The sequence below is a fragment of the Aspergillus pseudonomiae genome (genome assembly GCF_009193645.1).
Source record: "Aspergillus pseudonomiae strain CBS 119388 unplaced genomic scaffold BDV37scaffold_64, whole genome shotgun sequence".
In the NCBI taxonomy this organism is placed as follows: Eukaryota; Fungi; Ascomycota; class Eurotiomycetes; order Eurotiales; family Aspergillaceae; genus Aspergillus; species Aspergillus pseudonomiae.
In genome coordinates this window covers 55,487-70,850 of record NW_022476056.1, presented here as the reverse complement: position 1 = coordinate 70,850, position 15,364 = coordinate 55,487, and the positions used below count along the sequence as shown (strand labels likewise).

General features: G+C 50.8%; 6 protein-coding genes and 1 non-coding gene across 7 annotated transcripts; 3 read left to right on the top strand and 4 right to left on the bottom strand.

The window, feature by feature from the left end:
- Positions 1-268: 268 nt before the first annotated feature.
- BDV37DRAFT_181544 (putative SH3 domain protein (Cyk3)) lies at positions 269-5,023 on the top strand. Its single transcript, XM_032079490.1, has one exon. It carries the CDS (start codon positions 650-652, stop codon positions 4,460-4,462), a length of 3,813 nt encoding a protein of 1,270 aa, XP_031938726.1. The 5' UTR covers positions 269-649; the 3' UTR covers positions 4,463-5,023.
- Position 5,024: 1 nt separating this feature from the next.
- On the bottom strand, positions 5,025-6,544 carry BDV37DRAFT_181545 (putative exopolyphosphatase). Its single transcript, XM_032079491.1, has one exon. It carries the CDS (start codon positions 6,461-6,463, stop codon positions 5,072-5,074), a length of 1,392 nt encoding a protein of 463 aa, XP_031938725.1. The 5' UTR covers positions 6,464-6,544; the 3' UTR covers positions 5,025-5,071.
- A 106-nt stretch (positions 6,545-6,650) lies between these two features.
- On the top strand, positions 6,651-7,079 carry BDV37DRAFT_254974 (uncharacterized protein). Its single transcript, XM_032082687.1, has 2 exons — positions 6,651-6,764; positions 6,818-7,079. Exon 2 carries the CDS (start codon positions 6,893-6,895, stop codon positions 7,064-7,066), a length of 174 nt encoding a protein of 57 aa, XP_031938724.1. The 5' UTR covers positions 6,651-6,764; positions 6,818-6,892; the 3' UTR covers positions 7,067-7,079.
- Positions 6,954-7,027, bottom strand: BDV37DRAFT_t167. Its single transcript has one exon. It is a non-coding gene; the product is annotated as a tRNA-Ile (tRNA).
- Positions 7,080-7,151: 72 nt separating the features above from the next.
- Positions 7,152-8,360, top strand: BDV37DRAFT_285692 (1-aminocyclopropane-1-carboxylate deaminase/D-cysteine desulfhydrase; the record flags this gene model as incomplete). Its single annotated transcript, XM_032087782.1, has 1 exon — positions 7,152-8,360. One exon carries the CDS (start codon positions 7,152-7,154, stop codon positions 8,358-8,360), a length of 1,209 nt encoding a protein of 402 aa, XP_031938723.1.
- Positions 8,361-8,480: 120 nt separating this feature from the next.
- On the bottom strand, positions 8,481-9,140 carry BDV37DRAFT_181401 (uncharacterized protein). Its single transcript, XM_032079489.1, has one exon. The coding sequence runs from the start codon at positions 8,997-8,999 to the stop codon at positions 8,601-8,603; it is 399 nt and encodes a 132-aa protein (XP_031938722.1). The 5' UTR covers positions 9,000-9,140; the 3' UTR covers positions 8,481-8,600.
- Positions 9,141-14,648, bottom strand: BDV37DRAFT_273666 (putative PHD transcription factor (Rum1); the record flags this gene model as incomplete). Its single annotated transcript, XM_032085100.1, has 5 exons — positions 9,141-10,272; positions 10,346-13,020; positions 13,074-13,168; positions 13,223-14,138; positions 14,283-14,648. 5 exons carry the CDS (start codon positions 14,646-14,648, stop codon positions 9,141-9,143), a joined length of 5,184 nt encoding a protein of 1,727 aa, XP_031938721.1.
- Between the last annotated feature and the right edge of the window lie 716 nt (positions 14,649-15,364).

Here is a 15,364-nt window from a genome sequence, read left to right as displayed (position 1 = left end):
AAAAAAAAAAAAAAAAAAAAAAAAAAAAAAAAAAAAAAAAAAAAAAAAAAAAAAAAAAAAAAAAAAAAAAAAAAAAAAAAAAAAAAAAAAAAAAACAAAGACCATGTTGGAACAGACTTTCGTATAATCCAGGATCTTGATTGATCATGGGGGACAGTGCGCATTAAGCTTATCGATAAGCCCGGCGACTAGTCCCAAACGGGGGCCCACGTAAACACCAAAACAATTCGGGCCTCACCGTGACTTCAGCTCGCTCTCCATCCGTCGCTTCAGACCCTTGCACGACTTGCTGCTTCTTCTCTTTCGCATCGGACATTTAGTCCTCCCTTCCATGTGAACTGATATGGGCAGGGAAGAATTGCCTTTTTAATCTTATCAGTTTTCTTCTCTTCCTTCTTGTCCGATTATTGTTTCTACCCTCGTCCTATCATGTTCCTGTTCCCTCCGTTGCACGGGTCCTAGTCCTTTCATAACTGCCTTTCATTTAACCCGCCGGGGAACTTCCTTATACCCTATCCCAAAAGTGGTTGAGCCCCCTTGGCGTACTCTTTTGATTGATTGCGCCACTCATTGTTCCTAACACTTAGTGAATACGGTGCTTTATCTCCGACTAACGCCACCTCCTCTCCCCCACTCATACTCGCCCGCGATGACCCCAAGCGCGCCTCAGCTACCCTCCCGGTTCCCATGCTGGTGTCGAGCTGTCTATTCGTGGGGCGGAGAAACTAAGCGTGATCTGGGATTTATAGAGGGGGATCTCATAGAATGCCTCAATGCCGGAGATGGTCAGTGGTGGATGGGTCGGTTACGACGAGATAGACGCATGGTGGGACTGTTTCCATCCAACTTCGTCGAGGTCCTAGGGGAGGATTTCGTTCCGGTCAGTCGGACAACAACAGGCCCAATGGTTCAAGCAGCTCAATCGCCGATCACAAATCCTACTTCAGCTCCGAAAAAGCAAAAGACGGTGTTTAGGAAGCCATTCCAGGCACACAAAGAAGCGCTTGCGCCCTCGGGCGAACTCGCAAGGAATGGGACTTCAACATCCCTTGTCAAGAGTTCAATCCCGCAAACACCTCCTCGTGATGGCAGTCAACCCCGGAAAGTCAAGCCTCTGCGCACCCCCGCGAGCTCAGTGAGGCAATCAACTCCTACTGTGAAGTCTTCGCGATCCAGGCCTCCTTCACGTGCGATATCCCCTCGTCCCCCGCAAGAACCCGATCTGCCGTCAATCTCCACTCCTATCACCTCAAATCAAACAGTCTCCCGACCCAGGCCTCCCTCGCGAGCAGTCTCCCCCCGCCCACCGGAAGCCGATCCACCAATCCCCACTGGGCAGGATCTGGTGATTTATAGGCCTCCCTCTCGTGTAGCATCTCCTCGACCTATGGATGAGTCTGATATGATACCACCTTCGGTACCTAGACACAACGTATCTCTATCCCGACCAACTTCCCGCGAGATCTCTCCGCTGCAGCTTCAGGAACGTGAAGAGTCGCCGCCACCACCACCTCCTCCCCCACACAGAGTCGCTGTCAATCGTCAACCGTCCATGGAGATGGGTGTCCCCGCTCGCTACGACATGAACGACCGTTATGTGACAATGCCGAGGACTCCCTCTCCGGCGGCACATTCAGATGTAAACGGACATACACCCTCTCCCCTGCGAGATGCAATGGAAGATGTCATGACCTCTTTAGAGGATATGGGCATGTCCCGAGAGACTCATTCGTCATCTCCTCAACCGATGTTTGATAACCCATGGTCACCAGATGCTTATGACAGTCTACGGGACAGTCGATCTTTGCAGATCATGAATCGCCCATTGACCTCATTGGGATTTGATGGTGAAAAGGAGTATCAGTATCATGGTGGCCAGCCACATAGGAGCAGCGTATACGCGCAGGACCACTTCCTTGACGGACCTCCACAGTTGAACAACTACGTGCAAAGGATGGAAAGCCGGCTTCGTCAAATGCAGGAGCAAAGCCGAAGAGGATCTGAAGATATAGAAATGCCAGAGGATGATGAGGAACCTCCTCCGCCACCTCCCCGAAATGTTCCTTACCACGGGAGACATAACTCCATTCCGGCCCAGTATCCCTATCTGAAGAACCGCCGTTCTGGGCAAGACATGAGAGCGGAGATGCTCAACCGGAGCTACACTAATAAGTCGAGTACTACAAATTCTTCGAGTGGGGTGCAGAGTAACGGTACCAACATAACAACTAGCACCGAAAGAACCAGTCAGAGCCTGATGAGTGGTCCATCAGCCGGCGGATTTAGTGCGACCAGCGCAGGGAGTTATGCCCGGAGAGGAACCGGAGCAAATGAGCGACCCAATACCGCACTGGACACTTTCCGCACAAGAGGCTTCAGTGATGTATCAAAAGTTGTGCGGCCCGAAACCCCCCTAACCGGAGTATCGTATCATTCGAGTCATAATACCTCTCGACAGGGCGCTTCGTCAGCCGTTCCCTGGTCGCCTTCGGGCACTGGACCCGAGGAGTCTGCTGGAGTATTCGGAGGTCTTTCCACCCCCAAAGCCAAGAAACAAGGGTTTTTCAAAAAGATCTTTGAATCCGCAAAGACCGGTGCCGCCAATGCCAGAAGCAGCATCGCAGTGGGGCAAAATGGCGGGTCCTATTCACCTACGAAGGGTAGAGCGATTTCTCCAATCCGCTCTTCACACTCCCACCGTGACACTGCTCGAGAGATGGGACTCGGCAGTAATGGTATCGATTGGGTCCAAGTGCGGCGCGATGTAAACCGAGCAAGCTCTCCCAGTCGAAACGAAAGAATGGAGAGAGTTGAGCGGTGCCATATGATGGATTATCCAGTTATTTATGCGGTAGAGGAGCTCTATGAGACCGCTGAGGGCGATGAAAGCATTGATGGTTTACCAATCAGTGAACCTACCAATTTTGGGTCCGTCAATCTCTCTCTTGTCGACAAGAGTGCTCGCTTCGTGAACAGCCTCCCCCCAATGACCAACCCTATGAGTCTCGCGCAAGGGTATGTCTGTCGGCCTTACAAGAGTGATGTTCAAAGGCTTCGCGCCATCTTTACTTGGGTTAGTGAAAAGATTGCTTGGGATGAACCTGTTGAAGAAGTCGGAATGGACCTCAAGCGGGTACTGCAGACAAAAAGGGGAAGTCCTCAAGAAGTTGCATTCCTCGTGAGAGAAATGTGTGCCGCGGTTGGCTTGCACGCCGATGCAATTAAAGGGTATCTTAAGTCTCCTGGCGAACTATTTGAGCTAGATAGCCTATCCCGAGCCAATCATTGGTGGAACGCTGTACTGGTTGATGGTGAATGGCGCATCATGGACTGTTCGTTAGCAAGCCCAACCAACCCGCGGAGGAGTCAATTCGTTACCAACAATCCTTCCTCGGCAGAAAGTTGGTATTTCCTCGCCCGTCCTCTTGAGATCTGCTATACGCATGTACCTCTTTCTCATGAGGAACAACACATCTGCCCTCCCATTTCCCCCGATGTGCTTCTTGCTCTGCCTACCACTTGTCCAACATACTTCAAGATGGGTCTGCAGTTTCCTGATTACGATACCAGCGTTGTCCGAATTGAGGGTCTCGAGGTCTTACAGATCCGTCTATTCGTACCGCCAGATGTAGAGTGCGCCGCTGAACTCGAAGCTCCCGCTTTCGCCCGGGACGCAGATGGTGACTTCTTCGAAAGTGGAGAGATAGTACGCAAGCGTGCCCTGGTTCAGCCCGACTGGGTCAGCGGTCAAAAGCGTATCACTGTCAAAGCTATCTTACCAGGCGACGAAGGACAGGGCACGCTCAAGGTGTATGCGGGAAAGAAAGGGCTGATGCACTCCAGCCGGGATATTCCACATCCTCTAGCCCTCGCTCTCCCAATTGTCCATACTGGGGAGAATCCACCTTATGATTTCGTGCTCCGTCATCCAACCCCTCATGCCCAGCGTCATGATTTGTATATCATGCAGCCCCAGTGTGCAAGGCTTGCGGTCAACAATACCTTCGTCTTCGCCGTACGGCAGCATCCATCCTCCACGTCGTCTTCGTCAACGAGCAATGAAGCAGGTGTCAGTGGGCGAATCTCTCCGTCCGTGTTTTCTCGACCCGCTAGTGCACTTAGCATGGTCTCCAGCTCTGCCGGTGGGTCCTCTGTGTCCACCGTCTCCAACGAGTTCTCCGCGTCGACGTCAGCTATCTCTTCAGGTCGGTCGGCCTCCGGGCGGGAGAAGCCGGCCAAATTAGCGATACAGTCGCCATCAGGCAAGATCCTGCGGTTGACTCGGAAAGCCGACCACATGATCAGTGCCAACCCCAATGCCGAATCAGGCACCGATGCTACAGCGGACGGTAGTGTCTGGGAAACGGTCATCAAGATTGGGGAGCGGGGAACCTGGAGAGGCTTGGTCCTCGCAGATCGTGTCGCCCGGTGGTGTGTCTTCTGTGAATGGGAATGTTTTTAGAATCTGGAGTATTCCTGACTGAATCTCGCTTATCAGTCATGTTCATGGAATACTTTTTGATATCCTGATCTTGCTTCACCCCAAGTCCGATGATTTTTCTCCAGACGATCCTCAACAATAGAGAGCAAACTGGTCCAATTTCCTTTAATATGTTCTTTTTCTTTTCTCATTGCGCTCCTTGCTTCACGGTTGCATGCATTGCATTATCTGAGTCGGGGTTGGGGTCCTGCATGGTTGCATCAAGTAATGTTCATTTGATTTGGTCAGGCTTACCCTAGAGGGGCAGCATCATGTGTTCAGGTTACGACATATATGGGAGTTAGCGGGTATATTCTCAATTCGATGGAGCTGGTGTTCAACATGTGATTATCCATTTTGTTTACTTTCCCTTTTATATTTTCCTTTTACACATTATCTGAGGCATGTTGGATGGTTGGGCACCAGGCTTAGCGGTTAGATTTGGACGCTGTTTACCTAGACTTGGAGAGGCGTCAGTGCAAACGTCTTCTCAGATCATTGCGTGGAATAGATGTATTTGTAACGCTGTTAGGTCCAATGAGAAAGAATGATAATGTACTTCTAACGATTCGATGTCTATCCAATTAGTCTCTATCTCAAAGAGGTCACAGCTTCCCGCACCATCGGAGCAACCTGCTTCCTGCTCTTTGTAGTATCCGTTGCCGTCCAGATATGCCTCCACTTGTGGGTATCGTCACTATTAAGAGTGTCCTTCATAGCATCCGACAGACCACCTTCGTCACCATCGACAGAAGACCATTCCTCAAGACCCAACTGGGAGCTGGACCGCGTAACAAAGTTCTTCAGTGCATCAACTGCAAGGCCCTCGTCACGCGCACATACAAACAACTCCCTATGAAACTTGCCATCACTTGAACTGAACGCCGCCATGACAACGACAATGCTCAGTTCCCGTTTGGCGGCAAATCCATACACTGCATCCAGGAACTCTTGCGGAGATCCTGCCTTCCGAACAACCCACGGGATCGACCTGACCATAGAGCAGAAGCCGATATTAAGGGGTGTTCCTGGTTCGCGAGGAGACGTCTCGGTCCACTGTTTGTAGTCTCGACCCAGGATCTCATCGACCGTCAAAAGATCCAGACTGTTTTGCTTGGCCTCGAGGACTTGTGCATAGAGCTTGTCCTTGTCAGTCACATCCTTGTTGAATTTGGGTGTCAGGAAATCCACAGCCTGGATGTCGAATTGGGTGACTTTGTCTTTCGCTGTGAGATTGGTGGTATCAATTAGAACGGGAGTTACGGCAAGCGAGGCTACTTGTTCCTCGGCCGCCATCCATGGTATTTGGGCTTCTTCTGCTCTCCCCTCCGGCCATATTCCCCGTTTGTTCAGCGTGTGTATAACAAGCGACACGCAGGACCCGCTCTTCTCAATGACTTTTGGTTCGATCCCGGGACTAAGGAATCCATCATCTTGGTGGTGATCAATGCAACCTATCACGTTGAATTCAACCGTCGGCAGCCCGTCTAGACTACCCTTTCCTTTCTGTGTGCCGATCGGCAGCGCATTCCAGTCTACGAGGACCGCGTCGGCGCTTATCTGGTATTCTTCATTATCCTTTCCATTCTCTTTCATGTGCGCATTAAAATCCGCCACGGTGAGGATATGGTCGTGGAGGATCACCCCGGCTGATTCGGGTGTCTCCTCCCATGCTTGTTCGCCTCGCGCGGGGGGGTGAGTTGACAACCATAATGCTTTGACAAATTCCGGTCGCAATCGGCGCAGTTCAGAGCCCGATGGAACATTCGGTAGGTTTATCAGGGGAACATGGTGCCGGCCAGTGTTGTTGGCGAAGTATGAGTAGGTTATCGCGGAGATAATAGAGTCGAGGTCCGCGGCGGGATTGCCGATGACGTAGACGGGTGCTTCTGCGCGTGTCAATGCGCCGGAAAGAAACTGGCGATGTGTCTGCAGGGCGGTTTTTAAGAACCGGAAAAGAGTGTGCTCGGAATTATTAGCCATTGTGTGGATTTGTGTGATGTTTGTTCCCCGCGGTGTTGACGGTGACGTTTGGTGATGGTGATAAGCGATAAGAAATATATATCTCCGTATCCATTGGCAGAATATCACCGTACGGTCTCACCGCCGACCCCCATTTCAGGTGCTTTATAAAGCGGCTCAGTGACGGACTCGATAATGCCCCAACACGGGCCTCATCGAGCCGAGAAAATACAGCATGGGAGAATCTATATATTTGTAGATATGCAGGGGGAATCCTCGTATAGCTTCATGTATATAGAAATGACGTTGAGCCGGGAATGCCCTGCTGAAATACTTAAATGGGGGTCGGCAATGATGCGGTTACTTCGTACATACCCTGACTTGGTCATTGGATACAACAGCATATAAAGTTAATTGATAACAAAATCAAAAAGAAAAAACCAAAGGTAAATGAGACCAAATCAGCGCCGTCCCTGCAACCAGGCCGGCTTAAAAAGAATGCAAAAAGAGTTGGTCCCAGAGAGGCTCGAACTCTCGACTTCTGAGTTATTAGCTCAGCACTCTAACCGACTGAGTTATGGGACCCGGTTGTTGATACCGGCCTCGAGTTCAAGCTCTATATAGGATGCTCCTGCTCCGAGCACAATATATACTTCCCCCATTACATCACATCTCTCCTCCAAATCAACAAACCAACCCACTCATCAACATGTCCTTTTCTCTCCCAGAAACATTCGCAAAGCTCCCCAGATACCCTCTTCTATATCCCTCTCCCTCCCCCATTCATCCTCTCTCAGCATTAACCAGATATCTCAATCCCAACCCCAAAGCCGCCCCCGCAGTCTCCCTCTTCGCCAAGCGCGAAGACCATTCCTCCCCACTCGCCTGTGCAGGCAACAAGTACCGCAAACTCGAGTACATCGTCCCTGAGATCCTGGCTAATTCAAGCCCGCATGGACTCGGGGAAAAATCAGGAGCAAAGGCCATCACCACCTTGGTGACCGAGGGTGCTATCCAAAGCAACCATACAGTGCAAGTCGCCTCGGTAGCGCGACGCCTCGGACTCGAGGCAATTGTTATTCTCCATAAAGCTACAGGAGGCGGCTTAACTGCTAGTTCAGATAAGAATGCCTTTCTACGCACGGGGAACGTGCAAATTGCCCGGCTTCTAGGCGCCGAGGTGCGGATGCTCGAGAATAGCTCGACGGTGGATGACGGGGATCCGATTACGCCGATCCTGGAGGAATTGCGTGCTCAGGGGCAGGTTCCCTATTGGATTCCATCGGGGGCCAGTTTGCATCCTTTAGGCGGGCTGGGCTATGCGCGGTGCGCCTTTGAAATTGCGGCGCAGGAGAAGGAGCAATTAGGGGGCAATGGCCGGTTCGAATATATTTTTGTTGCGTGCGGGAGTGGGAGTACCGTGGGAGGCTTGATTGCGGGGTTCAAGTTACTGCAGAAAATCGAGGCTCAGACACGACAGGAGGAAAAGGAAGAGAGGGTCATTGGTCGTAAGGTCATCGGGATCTTGACTTCCCCTACCAAGCCGCGAGAATATCATGAAGGTCGAGTGCTCAACTTTGCCCGGCGTGCGGCACGCCTCATTGGATTAGACCCTGAGCGGGACGTCACACCGGAAGATGTCCATTTAGACGATCGATTTGCTGGCACAGCCTACGGAGAGCTGGATCCGACATCCAAGGAGATCCTGGCGTTGATAGCGCAAGAAGAGGGGGTCATTGTTGACCCCGTGTACACAGTCAAGGTCATGAGAGGCGCCATGCACTGGGTACAAGAGGGCGAACTCATCAGAGACTGGGCAAGCCGCCTTGAGACCTCGTCCAGCGGGAATCGAGTAAATGCACTGTTTATCCACACCGGTGGGCAGTCGGCCCTAAGCGCGTATGCAGACATCCGCTAAAGTGGCAAAGGCGAGAATGACAGCTTGAGCGAACTAATGTCTATTCATTAAGAGTACAGAATAATGGTAGTCTGACTAGTAGTACACAGAGCATAGGGCCAAACAAAGCAAAGACAAGAGGAATCAAGTAAACATGAGCATACCGCTCAATGATACCAGCGTACAGAGACGAGCTTGTTTGGCCTTTTAAAGGCATAGGTGGTGAAATGAGATGACAGGCCATGGGCTATCACTTTAAGTTCACCCATGTAAATATAGAACGACACAAATATCAATTGAAGCAAAGAAAGAAGAAAAGGTGAAAAAAAAAATAACATAAAGATAAGACGAGGGAAAAGACCACACGAGTTGAGAAATTGCCAGCTCCCCAGACACCCCACATTTTTTTAAACACCCGGTCCATGTAAGCAGACGTAAGCCATGGCAAAGAGAGAGAGAGAGAGAGAGAGGAAGAGAGGAAGAAGCAACAGATCGCTGAGTCGCAACAAATAGAAAGATTGTCAAAACCGGCTGACAAGGAAAGCACGTCTCGGGAACATCAATACCATATAATAACTTTACAGAAAGAACACAAGAGTAAGCCTCCCTGGAGACTTGTAAAGGCAACACCCTGGAATGTCGGATCATGCAGAAAACCATGGATCAAACGAAGTCTTTTGATCGAACTCGTTTTGGAGATATCGTTATACTCGCATTGTTGTCATGAATGCGTAAGGCAAAAAAGCTGGAAGAGCCCGTAAAGCGTCCACTTCTTGATAAGCATTATTCTCGAAAACAACGTTACAGCTCCTCTGTATTGCGATCGCCCTCACCTGAGCCGTTGGCTTCCGCACTAGACTTATCGTCCTGTGGCTCCTCATCCTGCGGAGTTTCAGAACGATCCCCATTGCTCGCATCAAGTACTTCCAGAGCCTCGTTAGCATGTGTGTTCTCCATAAGCTCTGGTTCTTGCCCTGGTTCCGGCTCGGGCTCTGCATCTTGATTTGTCAAATCTGCGAAGACATCGTCAAGGTTCTGCCGGGGACTGCTGTCAAATGGATTTTCATTATCGACATCAACCACTGGTGGCTCGTTTTCTGGGCCCTGATTAAACTGCGGAGAGCTAAAGAGAGATGCATCAAGTCCTTGGTGACCTGGAGATGGGGAGCGCACAGGGAATGATGGGGAGTGAGCGGCAGCGTGTGGCAGAAAAGCAGAAGAGCCGGGAGCAAAGGCCGGTGTAGAGTCGCTTGCAGGAAGCGAATAATTGGCAGAGAAAGGATAAGGCGGGCTTTGGGCATCGGTCATTGGTGCTAATGTAGGTTCACCACGATTGGAATCGGAATTCGAGCCATCGCCCGGCGTTTGTGATTCAGGAAGCAGGGAAGACTTGCCCGACTGTAGATCAATAGATTTACGGCTAGGTTGTTTTGTACGCAAATGAGGAGGGAGATCCTCGGGACGGTCAACACCGAGCTGTGCCATAATCTTTTGCTGTTTTGTTGGACGTGGCTTGCGAGTCGAAAGAGACTGCTCCAGGATCGGAGGCGCTTCTGGTGCCACCGGAGCCCATTTATGAATCTCCTGTCGGAAGAAATTGGTTTCGTAGGCCAACAAGACCTCCGCACCTTCTATCTTCCGGAGATAGAATATCAATGTGGGAACCTCCTCGGTAGTGGTGCACGCGGCGTTGGTGAAGCCATGGAGGAAATCTCGAAACCCGACTGCTTGATTGACAATGTTGTCCAAGGTTTGTTCCTCATCAGGTTGGAAAGGCAAGCCTGCGATTTCGGCCTGCCAATCTAGAAGATCTTCTAGCTTTGGACGAGCCGCATCTCGGGGTATTTTTTGGCGCCAATCGCAGATAGGGCAGGTATACTTGTCAAACTCCTTGACTTTGCCTCTTGCAATCTTGAGGCACTTGCCGTGATACCTATTATGAATGAGGGTTAGCCAGTGCCTATATCATTATATAACCGAAGGGGATGGGAGCAAGGAAGACCGACCACTCGTGGCAGACTTCACACTCAATCATCATTCCAGCTTCAGAGTGCCTGCAGATACAGAAGACGTCTCGCTTCCGCGATTTCCCACCGCCCCACATGCTAGGAGTGATAGTGTTATTGTCTAACAAACCATCGGGGGTGTTATCTCGCGATGAAGGTTCGACCGGCGGCCGACAGCGATCTTCCAAATCAAAACAGTAAGAGTTTCTCTTTTCAACATACTCCATATGCGACTTCAAGATGTGAAGCGGCGCATTTGCCTTTCCGAATAGTTTCTTGCCTTTTCTCATCCAATCCTCATGGCGCTTCTGCTCACGTTCCAGGTCAATGGCTCCAGTTGGCCGGCTGTTTAGCTCCTCAAGGGACTCCATGAGTTCGCGGACTTCCTTGTATTTAGGGCGGTTCCTGAATTCCGGATCCCTGCTTCTCTCGTACAGAGACTGGATTTTCTTCTGCGCTTCACGCTGTTTTGTCAATATGGCATCTACCGCAGAAAGCGTCTCAGGGGAGACAGGGAAACGGGAAGCCTGGGCAGACAAAGCTTCCAGCTGCTGGTAGTGAACAGCTTCTACAGACATCAATTCCTTGGCTTTAGCTTCCCAGGCCTCACCATGGCGGCATAGATCCTTAAAATAGACCAGATGATCGTTGGTATCCGACAAACCCAGCTGCTCACCAGCCAGGATTAGCTCTTGACAGTCCTTGAGCGTCAGGTACTGATCGCGCTTCCGGCGCGCTTCCTCGTTCCATTTCATTTGCCGGAGAATATTTTCCAGTCCTTCAACCTCGGGAATATCCACGTTGAAATTACGTGCGGACTCCACCAGATCTTCAACTTCCTGGACCGATCGAATGTGGGGGTTCATGAGGGCAACGTTAACGTCCTGGCGGAATTTCTCGATCTCGCGGGTCTTCTCTTCCAGAGAAGCCATCTGTGGACAGTCGAACGACAGTTTATCAGCCTCTGCAAGAAGGGCGTAGATATTTTCTACTCTGCGAACTTCACGATCACGTTCTTCCAGCTGCGCGGCCTTAGAACTACTTCTGCGCCAAGCCTTCTCATTTTTCCTCCGGTTTTGCTGCTTCCGGGTAATATAGTTGGTTGCTTCTTCAACCCACTTATCGCAGCGCTGGACGAAGGCCGCAAGATCTTGGAGACCAGGCAAATGGTATGGGATTTTCTCACCTTCACTCAATAGATTATGAAGGACCTTCAACTGTGGCCTAGGCTCATCTTCCAAAGTCTTGTCGAGCTTCTCACCCCATGCTTCCGGGATCCTGGCACGGTCCTGAACTTTTTGCACCAACGCCTTCAGAGCCTCATCACTATATCGGTAACGTAATGTGTGATCCGGCCCAAGTAGCCTTTGTTTTAGTGGCTCTCCGCAACAAACATTCATATCGATATGCGACAAACAAACGGTTTTCCCGGTTTTATGGCAGCGAAATTGTGTCAGATAAGTATATGCTTTGCACCACTGGCACTGGTAATCTTCTTCAGGTAGGTCCTCATCTTCGACTACGAACTTTAGCTGGCAACCACCAATGTCCATGGCATCTTCGGAGCCAAGCGTGCAATGGTGCAGAGCAATCTCCCGGTGTCGGGAGAAAAATGCAGCTCGCTCAGAAAGTTCCCGTGTGCAGGACCGCTGAAGGGCCGGAGATAGCCATTTAGCAGTTGTAATGGACGTATCACGAGCTGCTGCTGTTAAAAGTAACTCGTCATGCGAAAAACACGGATGTCGCCGGAAATCCCGGAGACGCTCCACACCCACTGCACCCCAAGGCTCCCAGTCTGCAGGCGCAAAGTTGACAGCCTCATTGAAATTGAAGCCATGATTGAATCCTGCGTGGTAAGCTTGGGGGAAGGTGATGACGAACTGCCCAGCCCGCTGATCAAGCGCGTACACGTTGACACCGGCCTTTCTGAGCTGATCTGGCGGCATCAAGGTAACGAGTTGGAAGAGAAGGTCAGGCTGACCCTCGAAAAGCTCCGGGACTGCCTGCCGCATCGCTTCCTCAAACGCCTCTGCATCAGCCCCGGGAATACCGTACCAAGTCTTTGTGGCACCGAAGTGTTGATAGTTGGCCGAGTACGCATAATGGTCTTCATTATGCCAGCAGAATGTCGAGAAGCACATGCCGACATAAACCCAGGGGACTGTCATGCCAGAGATGTCCGACTTGATATGGCGGAACAACGAGTCACCGTGGAAAGGAAGAACATTCAGGTTCCAAGGGTCAACTGAATAAGGATCGAGGGGATTCCGTTCAATAGTAGGAAATCCACTACCGTGAGTAGTTGAGTGGATATCAGCACCATATTCTACTTCAACGGTCTCTGTCAGGCTCTCGACCAATCTCCAGAACTCGCGTTCCACGTCGTCCTCAGACTCCCGTCTGTGGCTGTTCAGGACTGGATCAAATGGCATCTTTGAGGCGAAATAACTCTTTTTGAAGTTATTTGCCTTTTCTTGGAACTGTTTCAGCGAGTAGACTCCTCCTTCTTCGAAGCCAAACTCCCCTGTGCCTACCAGGCACTTTGGGCAGTGCCAGTCGTACTCGGGGATGGCAGTCAGAGGGGGGTCAAGACAGTACTTGTGGTATCCTTGCTCGCAACTATCGCATACCAGGATCGAGGAGCTATCTTCTGATTTGCCACAATTCTCACATTTCTAGGTACAGTTAGCACATTATAATAAAGATCGACAACGTGATATCAGCTTACATCACCCGTCTTGCGGCCGTCACTCTTCCGTGACCGGGGAGGAGCAGGCCGAAGAAGACTCATATGTGAACCGGCAATTGTAGGTAAAGGCGCATCTACGAAATCATTAGGTTCGCATACAGTAACGGATGGTAATAATCTTTACACACCTTTGCGGAGACGCTTACTACGTCGACCGTTCGGGTCGTCTCCATTCTCAGTTTGAGAACCACTTTCGTGGCTAATCGCGCGCTTTGTATGATGGCCATGGCCATTAGAGACAGGAGTCGAAATTGAAGGATGCTCAGCCACACTTTTCGGTGTCAAAGAGCCATTTTCTATTTCACGCTTTATGGTCGGATTGTTGTTTACCGCCACAAAAGATGGCGACCGGTTGACAGCAGTAAATCCCGAGCTAGCATTCACAGGGGTGAATCCAGAAGCTATCGGCCGAGGAGGCGTCGGCTCAACTGGAGGTGTTGGTTTATCCGGGGTTGCTTCAACCTCCCTCGGAGTGCTCTGCGGAGCTGATGGCGGGAGACTCATTGTTCCCTTAGGAAGCATGTGTGGCGTGCCATTGTCAAGTGGCATGGGCTTTTTAGCCATAGGCGACTGATGAGGCGATGGTGTGTAAGGACCACCATGTTCCAGCTCCAATTGCTGCTGCACCCCGGGCTTAGCCACGCGGAGGTACTCTTCATATGGTTGGAGCCATCGCTGATAGGAATTCTTCAGAGATGTTGAAAGTGAAGACATGATCTTGCCACTGTAGCCAAGATCGCGGCCAATCTCAGCCCACTTCTTCATCTTGCATACTTGGTCAAAGCCACCCCTAACCTCCACAGCCTTCTTCAACTTGTACAAATCCAGAGGGCGTTTATCGACGCTCGGGAAACGGTTGAGATTGGTTCCATGTTGTTTGTGGAATTTGGCCAGTTGATCGAGATAATTTAGATTTGCTCGGGTTCCTGGGTCCGGGTCAGAACTGGGCTGCGGAGCACCACCGGCGGCAGACGTGGCTGAACGCGGGGGCATACCTCCTTCAACCGAGTTGAGCTCCTGTCGGCGGGTTTTGAAGTGGAATCGCTGTGAGACTGTTTGTCAGCCTCCATACTTCACTTATAGTATTGTGAATGGCAGAAGAGGGAAAAGGAATCCCCATCCAAGCTGATAGACAGCCCTAGATGTGTACCCTGGAAAGCCAACAAATCATGAAAAGCATGCACATACCTCTGTATCAATGGCAAACGGCGGTTGCCAGCCTTCAGGTGGAATAATCCTGCAAATTCCATATTTCTTGCCTTCGGGCGCTATCTTGCGGATGTACTTTTCCGGATCCTTGAATTCCTCCTCAGTTGGCCGAAACGTAGGAGCCTCTTGTAAACCGTGAGGTCGGATACGTTTACTTGGCTCTCGAGGGGCATTGGGTTGTCCCCGTCGCTCCACTGTGGACAAGTCGAGAGGTATAGACCGTCGAGCACTTAAGGGTACATTGTGAGAATGCGACGGGTGGGTGCTAGAGGATCGGGTGGGTTGACGGCTCGCCGAAGGCTGTCCGCCAGTCGAGTTGCCTCCTGTCGAGGCCGGAGCCACCATTTCTTATATGCGACGGTCTGATCGCGAGCGGAAGAAAATTGCGCGTGTCTTATCGCAGATGGAAGGGGGCAGTCATCCGATGTGAAAGGCACATGAGAGAAAGGACAACCGACGAGGAGTGGAGGAATACGGATGGTCAAGCAAGTGAGCCGACTGATTGAGGGAAGTAGTAAGGGCAGCGGCTATATGTGAGGCACGCCCCGGGGGGGGAGCAAGTCGATGATGGAGAGGATAAAGTAGATGTCTAAGGCAAGCCCGAGATGAACCCGGGAGGACAAAGAGTGTGGAGAATCTCGGAAGAGGATCAAGAACCGGTAGCGTGTGCCACCAGGCCAAGGGCAGGTCAGCGCAGGAAAGTAAACCTAGGTAGCAATTCGGTTGTTGATGGGGGAAGAGGAGCTATGCGTGTAATTGTGAATTAGCAGCCGGTAACGATTGGAGGAATGATCGTAGATCGATGGGTAGTTAGTGTTGAATTGGGTGTGTAAAGTAAAGTAAGGTAGGGCAGGTGGTTGGTTAGGTAAGTAATCCGACTAAGTCACTCACGTCAAGTTAGTCGTACCTCAGTTTAGGTTCGGTATGGTACTTACTTACGGGACGGGAATTTATTCGAGAGGGTCCAGCGTATGTGTACTCCAAGTGGGAAGAAGATATAAACCTACCTCAGTAGTCGTACTATACTGCCGGTAAGTTCATGTCAGCTCCTCCGTCAACTA